At 40.2% G+C, this 15745-nt stretch overlaps 1 protein-coding gene across 3 annotated transcripts in view; it reads right to left on the bottom strand.

Annotated features, from left to right (window-relative positions):
- Positions 1-15745, bottom strand: part of Myo5a (myosin VA) — a 154506-nt gene that overhangs the window by 103093 nt on the left and 35668 nt on the right. For all 3 annotated transcript variants that reach the window (XM_036193785.1, XM_036193783.1, XM_036193784.1), the window contains exons 2-4: positions 9946-10056; positions 3227-3398; positions 735-879 (exon numbers count right to left, since the gene is read on the bottom strand). In XM_036193785.1, the coding sequence (XP_036049678.1) occupies positions 735-879; positions 3227-3398; positions 9946-10056 (428 nt within the window). The remainder of the gene's footprint in view (positions 1-734; positions 880-3226; positions 3399-9945; positions 10057-15745) is intronic.

Genomic DNA, 15745 nt, shown 5'->3' with positions numbered 1-15745 from the left:
CTATTATTATTAAAACTTCAGTGAGCTCTTTCATTGAAATAATTCTAAAATTCTGTCATACTTTGGCCCAAAAACGTACACTGGTTGCAAAAGCAAAAATAAAAGACTCTATAGTGTTAGCTTCTTTTCTATTCTATAAACTGCTTTGGGGGTTTCCCATGGCGTATCTTACCAAGTTCCTCCTTCTAAGCAGAAGAAATTAGTTAACTTATTTATGTACCCACCCTTTCACATTACAACATGTCATTTATTTTATTTCCCAGTCTCTGCCCTCAAAGGTTAGGGCTCTGTGGGTGATGGGAGACACTTTGCAGATGTTCTGTATACACACACATATTTTTAATTGCCACAAACAGATAATTTACATTTCTAGCTCCTAGGTCTCTTAGTTCATCTGGTCCTTTGCTGAGTGACATTAGAGAAGTCACTTCTCATTAAGGTCACTACTAAACTCTGACTCTCTCATCTTAAAACACAACATTTGTCCTTGCTTCGTCACAGGAGCATGATGAGATTCCAAAGGCAACTTAAAAACAAACTATATGCTCTGTTTATAAATGTGAGATGTTAATATTTACTTAAACAGTCCAGACAATCTGAGACAAATTGGCCAAAGGTACTTAGGCAATAATTATTTACAAGTCCTCATTCTTTTTAAATATTCATAACACAGCAAAGGATAAATTACCTTATCTAACGAGAACCATGAAATGATAATAGAAGTTCCTACCAACCTTGCCATTTGCTTATAAGCCTCTTCAGCTACTGCAAAGATGTGAGGATCCATGTCACCCATGTTCTGGCCACTGTATGCATTAATAATATCTTCTCCATAAATAGGCAGCTGTTCATAGGGATTTATAGCTACTAGGACTATTCCTGGGGGAGGAAGGATGGGGAGAAAGAAAATGAAATCAATGATATCTCAACGGGCACATCAAGCTTGGTAAAGTAAGGCAGTACAAAAAATTTAGTTCACATTAAACTAATGAATTGCTCAAAGATCAAAACATACCACCGTCTTTGGCATTCTAAATTATTATACATAGTCCTAACTAATCTGGACTAGATTGTTTAAAATAATGTGACTTGGATAGGGATGGAGCTCAGAGCAGAAGGCTTGTCAATCATTTGGAAAGCTCTGGGTTTATCTCCATTGTGGAAAAAAAAGTAATAATGTCTTAAGCAATTTCAATATCTTCACATTTAGTTAAAACAAACTGGGGGCTGAAGAGATGGCTCAGGGGTAAAGATCATTGATCTTGCCGAGGATCTGAGTTCAGTTCCCAGCACCAATGTCAGGCAGCCTGTAACTCCAGCTCCTAGGAATCAGACCCTCTTCTAGACTTTGCAAGCACCCAAATGCATGTACACACACACACACACACACACACACACACACACACACATACACCATACACACATACACACACACACACACACCACACACATACACACACACACCACACACACACACACCACACACACATACACACACACACACACACACACACATACACACACACATACACACATAAACACACGTACACACACACAAACACACACACATACATACCACACACACACATACACACACACACACCACACACATATACACACACACATACACACACACACACACACACACATCACACATACATACATACACACACACATACACACACACACACACACACACACACACACACACACTCCCCATACATACAAACAATAAAATAAAAAATTGGAAAGCTCATTTCTAGAAATTTATCCAATGAAGTAATGAGAGGTTCATCCAAAGGGTTTTCTTTTAGAAGGATGTCACACTGGTCAGTCAGTGAAAACACAAATAAACAAACATATACTATAATCATTTTGATTCTACATGAGCATTGTTCCACACCACAAAACACATGCTTCCAAAGAACTTTAAATGTCATAGAAAGTGGAGATAGGTAGAGGATCAGAAGTTCAAGGTTATCCTCAGCTACATAATGAGTCCCAAAACAGTCTGGGCTATATGAGTCTCAAAAGAAAAAAAAAATCATAGAAAAATATGACATATGTGCAAAAAAAAAAAATTGAGGGTTGGGGATTTAGCTCAATGGTAGAGTGCTTGCCTAGCAAGCGCAAGGCCCTGGGTTCGATCTTCAGCTATAAATAAATAAATTAATTAATTAATTAATTAATTAATTGAGGGACTGGAGAGGCAGCTCAGTGGTTTGGACCACTGCTATTGCAAAGGACCTGGGTTTGGTTCTCAGCACTACATGGTAGTTTATAACCATCCATAACTCCAGTTCCAGGGTATCTAATACTCTCTTCTGACCTCCACAGGCACCTGATACACTACACATGTGGTGTACATACATACATGCAGACAAAACACTCATACACATAAAATAAAATAAATCTAAAAATATAAATTGAAGGAAAATATTTAAATAACAGGGACAAAGAAAGGTTATCATTAAGAATATATAAAACATAAATTCTCCTGAGAGGAAAAATGGCTGTGCCTGCTTAAACAGACAATAGTGAAGACAAGATAAACATGATATGGGTGAGCAAGCCAACGAACACATGGGAATGAATGAACACCCAGATCTGGACCTCAGAAGAAGCATGATTAGTAAGATAGAGGGATCATCATGAGGGAGAAGAGCCAGGGAAGGGGGAGGAAATAAATCCGAACAAAGTAGAGCAGAGGAAAACAAAGACAGATGGGCCGGGAGAAGAACTGTAGCGTGCACACATGTTCAAGCTTCACTTCTGAGAAACGGTCATGAGCAGGGCTGCTGACCGCTCATACTGCAGGAAGGAGACAGGCTCAGCACAGTGGGTCAGGCCTGGGTGTCTAAGTGAGGACAAAGGCAGCGCTGACCCTGCACCTGCACCAAGTGCCAGTCTCTGAACATCTACTCTCCATGGAGTGGGTTTTCACAAGATGAAAAGAATGGGTGACCTCAGTCCTGAATCTGACTTGACTGGGAGGGGAGGGTCCCAAAGATGGACCTGTTCTTTTCATGTTGAGTGAAACTGTGTAAATTCACAGCTTTCTTTGGTATGTACTGTAACTAGCTAGTGAATACTGGTGAACCTTTCTGGTACCTTTGAAGTGATTTTTGTATGTGTGAAAAATCCAGCCAAGCTGGCTTTCCCTGTGTGCACTTCCATCACTATATCCACCAAAGGAAAGCTTGCAGCTCCTCAGCAAAGCACTTACCACAATATGTGTAAATAAGTTTGGAGTCGATGAAGCGAACTCGGAGATTATGTAGCACAGCAGGCTCATGAAGATAGCTGAGGGCTGTGAGATCATTTTCTCCAACAAGTATGTCAGGGTTCCGTAAGTGAGGCAGCTCCTTGGTCTTTGGATCGAGACGGTATTCCAAATCCTGAGGACAGAGGAATGATGAACATGAAACAGGCCTATGCACTTGATTACTTCCTTTTTCTGATTTGCTTCCTGGCTTTTATATGTATTTGTTTCCTGTCATTTTTCCATTATCAGAAAAACTGGTAAAAAATGGCAAACAATAAAGAGTGGTTTTTTTCATCAGACATAAATATGCGTAAATAATTTAAGGCTTTATTTTCATATTTAATTATGCACATGTGTGTAGTGTGTGAGGGTATATGTGTGTACATGATGCAGCTGTCCAGAGTATAGGGAGGACATTTGATTTCCTGCAATTGGGATTATAGGCATGAGCTGCCCAATGCAGGTGCAGGAAACCAATCTCTGGTTCTCTGGAAGAGCAATGTATACTTTTAACACTGAGCCATCTCTCCAGCCCCACTGTAATAATTTTTTGTTAATATAGTTAAAGAAGTCAGAGCCTAGAGATTTTAACCCCAAAATTTTAATCATTAGATGAGTTCTCATCTCCCTCTTCACTCCATATATGGGGAGAGATATATAATATAAAAGAGGTCAAGAGCTCAGCTCTAGAATCAGACTGACCTAGTTCAAACCCTTAACTTTCATGTGGCTTTGTGTGCATTATTTAAACTAAAACTCTCATTTGTAACATGGTTTAACAAAAATAGCTCAAAAAGTTGTAGCAAAAATTAAAGAAGCAATGCTTGGCACGCTCTACGACCCCCTAAGAGCCCCAAGAATCCTCTGAAATTAGTTGCCACACTGTGTGTACGTATTTGGGAACAATAATTCATACTTTTCTTTAGATGCTAATAAGGTTCCTGGACCCAAACATTAAGAAGTACCATGTGGGCTAATAAGATGGCTCAGTAGGTAAAGGTTTTTGCAGTTAACCTGATGACCTGAGTTTGATCCCCACATAGTGAAAGGAAAATAACTCCGGACGTTGTCCTCGGACCTCCATATGCACATCATGGCAGGAATGCACATGTGCACATGTCTGTGAATATGCACACTGTGTCAAAATAAGTCTAAGAAGTAATATGCATTATAAAATCATAGGCATATGGAACTTTTTGACAACACCAATTACGGAATCTGTCTCTCTACTATATATTAAGGAAAAACAGCATAGGACAGATGAGAAGGGGAAAGATAAGTTCAGTTAGAATGGAACCTGGTAGTTTGTTACCACTGAAGATGTACAGGGAGGTCAAATATTCAATCAGGTATGAAGGGATTACAGTACAGGAAAGGCATGACGCTTTGTGCCTTTTCCCTCTGTATGTTATCCTGTTCTGTGGCGACTGCTCATCGCATTGACTGTCAACCCACAACTGTTTCCTCACTGTTCCAGTCCTGGTCCTTTAAATTCCCCGCACTGCCTTCTGCTTGCCTGCACACCTACAATGTAATGTTTGGGGTCAGGGACCTCATTTACCTTTTCTGTTTATGTCTAAATAGTATGAAAATATGGGCTGATAGCAAGCCCTGGAGAGTGTGGGGCTTTAGAAATGCTCATGGTCATCATGGTTTGATAACACAATTCATCATATGGCTCCAGAACAGCAGAAGAACATCCCAGAATGTCCTTCTCAGTCTTCATGGGAGGATGGGGCAGTTTTTTGTTAGTGTGGGAAGAAAATGGAACTAGATATTAGAGAAGACACTAACAAGGCCAGGGTCATCTATAACATATTTATGAAAATTTCGTCTTGGAATGGATATAATCTGCTTCTCTGAAATAACTAGTCATTACCAAATAAATGTGCACTTCTAATATTGCAAAGACCATGGTTTTTTTTTTTTTCTATTGTATTCTAGGACCTAAAATACTAAAAAGGAAATTGGTTAGTTGCAGGAAGACTTTGGCTATTTTTCTTATTTACTTATACCCTGTTCTAAGAATTGCTCCTCCTCCTCTTCCTCCTCCTCTTTTTCTTCTCTTTTTGTTTGGTTTTGGTTTTGATTTTGTTTTTATTGAGACAGAGTTTTTCTGTGTAGTTTTGGTGCCTGTTCTGGATCTCGCTCTGTAGACCAGGCTGGCCTCGAACTCACAGCAATCCACCTGGCTCTGCCTCCTGAGTGCTGGGATTAAAGACATACGCCACCACTGGCTGGTTTGTTTTTGTTTTTGAAACACAGGATCTCATGTATCCTAGGCTGGCCCTAAGTAGTTTAGGACAACTTACAAACTTCTGATTCTCCACTCGACTTCCCAAGTGCTGGGACTACATTGTGTATGACTATACCAGGCAGATGCCTTGCTTTTGTTAATTACGTTGACTTCAGGCAAATCTATCTGATGCCTCTGAAACCTAGTTTCCTTATTTGGCAAACAGTAACAATATCACCTACCAGCTGTGAACTGACATTAGAATATATAGCCCAGAAGGTCAAACAGAGTGTCTAATACTACAAAGCAGATAAGTAATAAATGTTGGATATTGTAATTCTGTAGTTTGACATTCAGGGCTTTCTTAATTTGGTCTAATTTTCTACCAAGTCTCCTTGTCTCAGCTACGGTTTCCTGAAATCCATGTTCACGGTGCCGTCTCTGAAACACAAACTACACTATTTGTATTTTAAAACACTGTAATTGCTCCCCATACACCAGTGAAGCACAAGAATTTTGTCATAAATACCAAGTACCCTGTGGGTTTTTATTATTATTATTAATTATGAAAGCTTGGCCTTAGCTTGGGCTTTTCCCCAACTAGCTCTTATAACTTAAATTAATCTGTTTTTATTAATCTTTATTCTGCCATGTGGCTCAGTTACTTCTCCTCTGTACTATATGTCTGACTTCTTCAGTGTCTCACTGGGATCCCCCTGCCTAGATTCATCCTGAGTTCCCCTCTTTGCCTGGAAGTCCCACCTACTCTTTCCTGCCTAGCTAGTGGCCATTAGCTCTTTATTAAAACCAAGCACACTGATACATCTTTATACAGTGTAAATAAATATTCCACAACATTTCCCCTTTTTGTCTAAATAAAAAGGAGAGGGTTTAACTCTAACACAGTGAACTATACATAAAAAGAACAATTATCAGGTAGAAATTACACTCGCGCTGTCCAGTCCATTAGGTTTTGATATGCATGCCATCCTCACTTCACATCCTAACAACACAGCTTGTTCTCTACTATGTATGTCTTCCCAGTCTATGGCCATGCTTTCCAGGGTGACTTTGTATGTCTTCCCAATCTATGGCCATGCTTTCCAGGGTGCCTGAAATGAAATGTCACCTTTGCACATCCTTTATTTAGTGTTTACCTCATTAGCTCTCTCTGATCATACATTCCTCTGATCTATTTTTAATTTTGTTTGTGTTATATCTTGTGCCATACTATTGCAAATGTGTTTGTCTTTTACCTGGAAATGACGTCAAAAACCATGCCTTTTGACAGTTCTTAGCATGGTTATGGTAGCTAATAGCAGTTACCTTAATATGCATTTGTTGAATGAAAACACATACCTTTCTAAATATCCACCCCAATCGCTATATATAATATTCACAATGTATTTCAATCGGTGAGGATCTAGCTACTTTGTTCTTTTTGTCACATCAAACTATGTAGCTTTGAATGAAGCCAGGCATGTTAGCTTTTGCCAGATACTCATGTGGCTAACACAGAAGGATTACTTGAGCCTAGGAGTTGAGGCCAACCTAGGCAATATAGAAAGACTATCTTAAAACTAACTACCCTCTCCCTCTCTCCTTCCTGCCCCACAGACTGAGTCAAAACCCTTCTTTTATGAAGTCTTCCCTAACAACTCAGCCCATATTAATACTTTCTTTTATTGAAATCCTAAAGTCTTTACTGTTCTTATGGGGTAGCAAAGTGCTTGTTAGCAGGGACCATGAAAGGTCCCCATGTCAAATCACACTTTATTCCACAATAGCTGTGTAACTGAGGATGTCACTTTAACTCTGTGCGTTTCCTTATCTACAAAACAGGAACAGCAAAACTAGACATGGCCGTACATGCCTGTAATCACAGCACTGGGAAGTGCAGGCAGGAGGACTGAGGCCTGCCTGAATGTCGTCAAATCCTACCTCCAAACAACAATGAGAAAACTGAATAAGACAGAAATAGTAATGGCCCTACTTGCAGTATTATTGGAAAGGTAAAAACAATTGCCATGGGTTCAGTGACGCACACCTTTAATACCAGAGGAGGCAGAGGAAGGTGAATCTCTAATGAGATCCAGGCCAGCCTGGTCTACAAAGAGAGTTCTAGGCCGGCCATCGCTAAATTGTGAGACCTTGTCTTTGAAAAAGTGAATTGTCTTGAAAGAGTCAGAATCATGCTTGATGCATACTAAGCACTCAATGCATGAGGTAATTGCTTGAAAAATAAACATACACCTGTTCTGACATGGTGATGGTTTCAATGATAAATGTCCCCATAGGCTCAGGCATTTCAATAGCTGGTGCCCAGTTGGGCACTGTGCTGGGAGGTTTAGGAGCTGCAGCCTTGCTGAAGTGTGTCATTAGGATGGCTTAGGGGGAACACATACAGCCTCTCCCCATTTCTAGCCTGCTCTCTGTGCTTCATGCTTGTGGTAGAAGATGTGATCTCAGCTTCCTGCTCCTACCACCACGCCTGCCACTTGCTGCCATGCTTTCCCACCATACCAGACTCCCATCCCTCTGGACTCTAAGCCCGAATAACTCTTCTTCTGTAAGATGCTTCAGCTGTGGTGTTTGTCACAGCAACAGAAAGGCAATTAATGCAGAAGTTGGAACCAGACAGCAGGGTGTGACTGTGAAGACTGGACCACGTGGGGCTTTGGTGGACTATAGGAGACTTTGGAACTTTATAGTAGAAAAAGAATGAATGTTATAAGCAGAGTTTATAATGGGTTGGTATAGACGGTGATGCTGTCACCCAGAGCAAGCCAGTAGGCAGCATTCCTCTGTGGTCACTGCTTAGTTCTTGTCTCCAAGTCCCTGCCTTGAGTTCCTGCCTTGGCTTCCCTTGACATGGAATGTAAGCAGTAAGGTGAAGTAATACCTTTTCTCCCCAAATTACCTTTAGTCATGTTTACCACAGCAACAGGGAAACAAACTAGGGTAGAAATCTTGAGAATCCTAATGCTGTCCTACTTTATTTGCTAATTATTTACCATTACATGTAGTTATATCAAGCTCCCCTGGTCAGATTATAATTTTTTTCTTGTCTTATTTTAAATTACACGTATTAATGTGTATGGAGAGAGGCATACACATATGCACATATGCACAGGTGGAGGCCAGGGGACAACTTTCAGGAATCGGTTTTCTCCCTCCATCATGTAGATCCTAAGGATTAAACTCTGGTCATCAGGTTTTGTGGCAAGCATCCTTACCTGCTGAGACATCTCACAGCCCTTGTTCTATTTTATGAATCAATACCTCACTATATAGACCAAGCTGGCCTCAAACTTGAAATCCTCCGGCCTCAGCCTCCCATGTGCTAGGAATATAGTAATGAGACACCATATCTGGCTTAAACTGAAAGTTCTTTTAAAATTTTTATTATTTCACAACCACACACACACACACACAATTTGATCACACCCCCCTCCTATTCCCTTCTCCTATCCCCTCGCTCTTCCACTGAATCCTTTCTTCTTCCCAAGAAATCCCCTCCTACTTTCATGTCTTTGTGGGGAGGTAGGGTCAGAAGTGGGGATAGGGTATGGGTTGGGGATTATTAACTCAAGGAAGAGCAACTTAGCATATTACACCACTGAGGAATATGGCTCCCCATCCCTAGAAACCATTTACTATCTGTAACTCTTCAGGGAGGGGTGGGGCCTTATAAAATCTTTTTCCATCATGCTGTAATGTTTCTAGACCTAGTCCTGTGCAAGCAGTCACTGCTATGAGTTCAAGGTGTGATGGTCATGTCGTGTTAGGAAAGCAGCATTTCATAGAAACTCCATCCTAACCTCCTCCAGCTCTTACATTCTTTCTCTCCTCTTCTGTGATGTTCTTTGAGCCTTGGACAGGGTAATATAGATTCGCATATAGGGCTGGGACTATAAATTCTTTGAAGAAAATGAATGTCAAGAAGTTCTGTTTATGAAAAAGTGTGACATATCCTGTCAAATGCTTTGGATCCAAGATGGGTTCACTCACTCAGAATGCAGCCAGTCAGAGGCATGGCTGCTTGTAAGGTCTTCTGGTGACCAGCAAAATGCTTCTTATACAACAGCTCCTTAGTAAATATTTCCAAAATATCAAATCTTAGACTGGAAATAAGTACAATGCTGTCCTAAACATAAAGTATGGATGCACAGTCATATCTTTAGTATTAAAATTAGATATTAAGGCAAATTTGATAATCATGATAAATGTAAACGCTAAAATGATGCTGTTTTAAAGTATGTCTTGTTTTCACTGTCCTCTATGTAGAGTACAGAACAAGTATCATTTTTATCAGAATAGTAATAACAATATTAGAGTAATCCAACATTTACAGTATAAGTGGGTTTAAGCAGACACAGTAAGATCTCTCTCTTCCACCCCTCAGCTCTCCAGGCTAAACACAAAATGAAGGTAAAGTCCTTACCTGCCCTTCCTCAAGGTGAAGCAGGAGCACTTTATCTCCAGGCTTATAGTCTTTCAGCAACTCTGCTGACTTCCACACTTCCTCAGGATCAGGTATCCAAACCCTGGCAAACTAGAAGACAAAAAGGAAAAAATTTAAGCTAGCAAATCAATCACCTAACAATCATACATATAACATACCATATTACAACTTTACTTATCATTAATTTATTGAAAAGGCATCTTAAGCAAGGTATGGTGGTGCGTGTCTACAATCCAGCACTGGAAGGAGAAAGGAGGATCAGAAATTGAAGGTCAATCTTAGCTATATAGTAAGACCTGGAACCCTGTTTCAAAAATAAAACAAAACAAAACAATAAAAAAGACTCTGAGCTATATGAAATTTGCGTTTTGTTTGTTAGTTTGTGTGAAACAGCATTTTATTACATAGTCCATCCTGGCCTTGACCTCACAGTCTTCCTGCTTAGGCCTTCCTGCTGAGTATTGTGATTATAGATATATAACATGCCTGCCATGACACTTACTTTTAAAATTAGAAAAGTAGGTTAGCCCCAGTACTACTACCGTTCCCAAAGTATATAAATAATATGCTCTGAAAAAAATAACTAAAATTAAAACCTGGCTTTGCTTTATATAGTAAACGTAATTTGGGGTAAAAATTTACATATAATATCTATTTTCAAAGTTCTAGGATGATAATTTGACAGCATAGTCATCTCTCTATGGTAGCATTTGCAATCTAAATCTTTCATTGTGGTTTCATCATCTGCAAAGCCTTGGTGACTTCCCAGATACCCTTCAGGAACCATTCTAATGGGGAGGTAAGAAATAAGTGTGTGGCCTTAAGCCACAGGTGACTTATAGACCATATATCTAAAATTTTCTTTGAAAAATAATTTTGTTGCGTATTTTAAAAGTTGAAGAAAACTTTGTTATTTGAAATTTTGCACACATTATTTTATGAAGATTAATGGAAATAGTATTTGGCTAGCAATACACTTGGCTCAAGTAGCCTCGATATCATGAAAATGTGTGATAATCACCACGAAGTCCTAAGACTATAGCCTCAACTAGTTGTTCTCTGGATCTAAGCAAGACAGGTAATTTTGAGAAAAAGTACAATATGTATTAATATGCATGAATCCTACTAACACCACAGTGAAGCAGCATGCAATGTCGCTCTCCAAGAAGGAATTGCCCTTTAAAATATAAGTACAGTTGTCTTGGTTGTTATCCAAGCTAGCAGGAACTCATGAACTTTAGACGAACAACTGTGGAGCTTGCATGGGACTGGAATAGGCCCTCTGCATAGCGATACGGTTGTGCAGCTTGGCCTGCTTAAGGGGCCCCTGGCAGTGGAATCAGGATCTAGCCCTGTGCATGAGCTGGCTTTTTGGAGCCCATTGCCTATGGTAGAACATGTTGCACAGCCTTGATGCAGGGGGGAGGGGCTTGGGCCTGCCTCAACTGAATGCACCAGGCTCTGCTGACTCCCCATGGAAGGCCTTTACCTTTTTGGGGGAGGGGTTGGGGGTGAGCTGGTGGGGGGAAGGCTGGGGAGGAGTGGGAGGAAGGATGAGAGGGGGCTGTGGTAGTTATATAAAATGATTAAAAAATTTCTTAATAAAGAATAAAAGAAGTACTAAAAAAGAAAAGGTGAGTACAGGGCTGTGAAGATGGTTCAGCAGGTAGAGTGCTTGTCACTAGCCCAGGATATAAATTCAGTCCCTGGGACCCATGTGGTAGAATGAGAAAAGTGATTCCTGCAAACTGTCCTGACTGCCACTTGGCATGAGCTTCCTTCCCCTGACATCCAACACACACACACACACACACACACACACACACACACACACACACACACACACGAAATGAAAAAATAGTCTTAAGTTCTAATGTTGAATTTTATGAATAAATCATAATGTAGGACAAGCTAGATCTAGTTGGCTGAGGGAGACACATTGATATAGGCCAAACTAAATCTCTTCTCTGACCTGTACTTATATTCTCATTTCATGTAAAACCATCTCTAGATCTTCCCTCCCTATTCCCCACCTCTCTCTTCTCTCTTTCCTCCCTCCCTCCCTTTGTCCTTCCCTCCCTCCCTCTGTCCTTCCCTCCCTCCCTCCTTCCCTCCCTCCTCCCTCCCTTCCAGTAACAGAAGTGCTGAAGACTGAACCAATGCTAGGCAAACACTATCACTGACCTGCACCCTTAGTTCCCAACCCCTTTTTCAGTTGGAAACAGGGTCTCACTAAGAAGGCTTTACTTGCTATGTAGATAAGGCAGGCCTTAACTTTATGATCCTCCTGCTGTGCCAACCAAGCCACTAGAACTACAGGTGTGCACCATCATGCTCAGCTAGACCTGAATTGTGTATGTGTGTATAGGTGCACATATATGTGCATGTATGTGGAAGTCAAGAGTCAATGTCAGGTATCTTTCTCTATTGCTTTCCATCTTTTGCTCTGAGACATGGTCTGTAGCTGAACTTGGAGCTCACCAATTCATCAAAACTAAACAGCCAGCAAACTTTGGGGATCTGCCTGCCTTTGCCTCCCTAGAGCTAGGATTACAGGCATGTACTAATGATCTAGCTTTTTATGTCCATGCTGGAGACCTGAACTTGGGTCCTTGTGTTTACATGACAAGCACTTTACTAACTAAGCCATCTCCCTGGCCCTGGGTTTCATTGTCAATAGTGAACAAGGTATAATCTACTTGGGTTTCAAGTGAAATGACATCTGGACTGAGGTGCACACCATGTAGAGCTATTTCCAGAGCAGTTCTGCAAACCTACACCAACAGCACTCGATAGTAAAAGGGAGGTGTAGAGGACTTAGTGGTAAACTTAAAGGTGGGAAAAAGAATAAAAAGGCTGTGGGTGATGGAAAGCAGAGGTCATCTAAGCCTCCAGGAGCCTAAAGGAAACGTCTCTGCGCAGGAAAACATTTATCTCAGCCCACCCCTGTACAAGACAGAAGATTAGCCTCTGTGCTGACAGATTTCTAAACCTTCCTTTTGAGAAACTACTATGACATAATGTAGTACTTAAAAAAAAAAAAAACAAACACCCATTGCTCATGGCTGTGATGTTTAGAAAGCTAGGTATACTGGCGTAGTCAGGTAACCTGAGCTCTTGAGAGACTGAGGAAGGAGGATTAATTAAGTTTAAGGTCATCTTGGGCTACATAGTGAATTTCAGGCCAGTAAGAACAACAACATGAAATTCTGTCTCAAAAAAAGAAGACAGAAACAAAACAGAAAATAGTATATTTTATATAGATTAAAACTCACTCAATTTTTTCATTTTTCTTTTATGATTATGGAATCATAAAAAAACATAACGTGAACAATTTGCAAAGGAAAGAGTACTGAAATTTTTAGTATGACAGAGTGTGATGTTAGAGCTATATTATACTATATTACATTACATCAACATATTACATCACATTAGAATTATAAGTTCTAATCCAACTACCACACTAGCCTTAGCCTTCACTTCAGACAATTATAACATAGAGAGGACAGCAACAGCAGTCTCTGTCTTAAGGGTTATGCACACAGAAGCTTTGTAAAAGTGTAATGAAAAGTATTAACAATGTATCAGTACAGGTAAGGTTGCTAATTTTTCTCCTTAGGAAGTGAGCTGTAATGTCATATATCAAAAATGTTTAGTGAAATTTGTTTTATAACTTTTTCTCTGGTACACAGTCTATAATCTGAGAAATAAAATTAAAAATCACTAATTCGACAATGTAACTTTTCTGGTTGTTTGAATGAGAACCGCCCCAGAGGTTCATATGTTGAATACTTGGTTCCCAGTTGGTGGAACAGTTTGGGAAGGGTGGGGAGGTGTGGCCTTATTGGAGGAGGTTTGAAAAGGCTTGTGCCATTCCCAGTGTGCTCTGCGTTGTGAGCTTTGAGCTGCTATTGCAGCCCCCTTCCACCATGCCTTCATCCTCCATCATAGACTCTAGGAACCCTATTAAGTGCTTTTATAAACTGCTGTGGTCATGGTGTTTTACCACAGCAATGGAAAAGCATCTATTGCATGCTCCACCTCTTACTTTACAAAGTTAATATTTTGTATTTCTCTCTAAAATGATCTACTAGTTCTAGAAAAGAACAACAAAACAACCAATAAACATATGACGTTCAAAGTCATGAAATTACCTACGACCTTCACTGATGAAAACAGAAAACCTCAACAAACCGGGTAAGCTTGCAGAGGAATGAATGCCCTTGCCTAACTAGGAGGAGACTTTAAAGAAGTCCTGTGCATTAACAGCTCGTATTTCCACAGGGCTTTGCACTGAGGACTTGTCAAGCTGCACTTCCCAGAGCATGGTAATAACGCATTCATACAATTAGATGGAGGCTAATGCCCTCACCTGCACATGAGGCAAGATATTTATACAGGCTTCTCTAATAATCAACTTCTTTTACCTTACTGCTACCTCTTAAGAAAGCATCCAAGGAGAAACAGCTATGAATCCTGTATATTCTTACAATTGCCTCCTCGTGCTTCCTCTCCATAGTAGTGAGAACCCAACTTTCATCCTAACATGCTTGTTACTTCTCACATTACCTTCCACTCCTTCCCCAGGACCCAATGCAAATACACACAGAAACATCAAGCAACAAGACTTAACCCATTCACTTACATCCAGCTCATGGATCAAGGGACACAAGGCAAAAAGACAAGGCCCCCTAGATCACAGGGAAAACCTCCAATAGGACAGAGCAGTGAGAACCTAGCACCCATCAGAAATAGGACAGATACATGCTGTGGACCAATCTACCTCCTACATTAGACTATATACTCCTTCAATGTCATCTTCGAATCCCTTGAATGTTGACACAGCAACTTTGACCAGTTGTTGGGTAGCACACGTGTTGATTTTATTTAAGATCAAAGGATGAGAGATGAAAAGGCTTAGATGAGAGGAAGGAAAGTAAACTTTAAAGGTTTAACTTGGGGTTCTTCATGGAGCCAACTTAGGGTGTAAGGTCACAAGCATGTTTGAGATGGGACATGAGTAAAGTACTTAAATAGAGAAATTCCTAAAGCAAGAAAGTAAACAATGATATGAACTGTAGGAGAGTTAAAATAAGGGTTTGGGATTTGAGATGCATACTGCGAATACAGCAAAACAACAACAAAACGTTCATTATAAATCTGCAAAACATAAAGGAATGAGTAAAAGCTTAAAATAGATCAAATTAAAATATATACACTGGGTGCTGGGCAGTGGTGGCGCACGCCTTTAATCCCAGCATTAGGGAGGCATAGGCAGGTGGATCTCTGAGTTTGAGGCCAGCCTAGGCTACATAGTGAGTTCCAGAACAGCTAGGGCTACATGGAGATACCATGTCTCAAAAACAAAATACACACACACACACACACACACACACACACACACACACACACACACACACGAGTTGGGTCAAGTGACACAGTACTTGCCTAGCATGCACAACATCCTGGGTTCAATCCCCAGTACTGTAAAATAAATATTTTTTTAATGTAAACACATCAGAATTATAATAACTGGATCTACTTGAACTGAAATAACTAAGGTTGAAGTAAGAAATGAAAGGAAGGATAAAATGAGATAGGCTAAACTTTGTAATATGCAAAATCTGAGAAGATAATGTTAGCACAGATTTAAGTTGCATAATACATCATGCAAGGAAAATAAAAGCCATCTGTAATTCCCACAATACTACTTAATTGGCCTCCCTGGCAGTGATGAAGTAATTCTGACAGTCTAATGGAAGTGCACTGGAAAGGCAGG

Source organism: Onychomys torridus, chromosome 7 (genome assembly GCF_903995425.1).
Source record: "Onychomys torridus chromosome 7, mOncTor1.1, whole genome shotgun sequence".
NCBI classification, from domain to species: Eukaryota; Metazoa; Chordata; class Mammalia; order Rodentia; family Cricetidae; genus Onychomys; species Onychomys torridus.
Note: the sequence above shows the minus strand (reverse complement) of the source record. Positions and strands in the feature narration are given on the sequence as shown.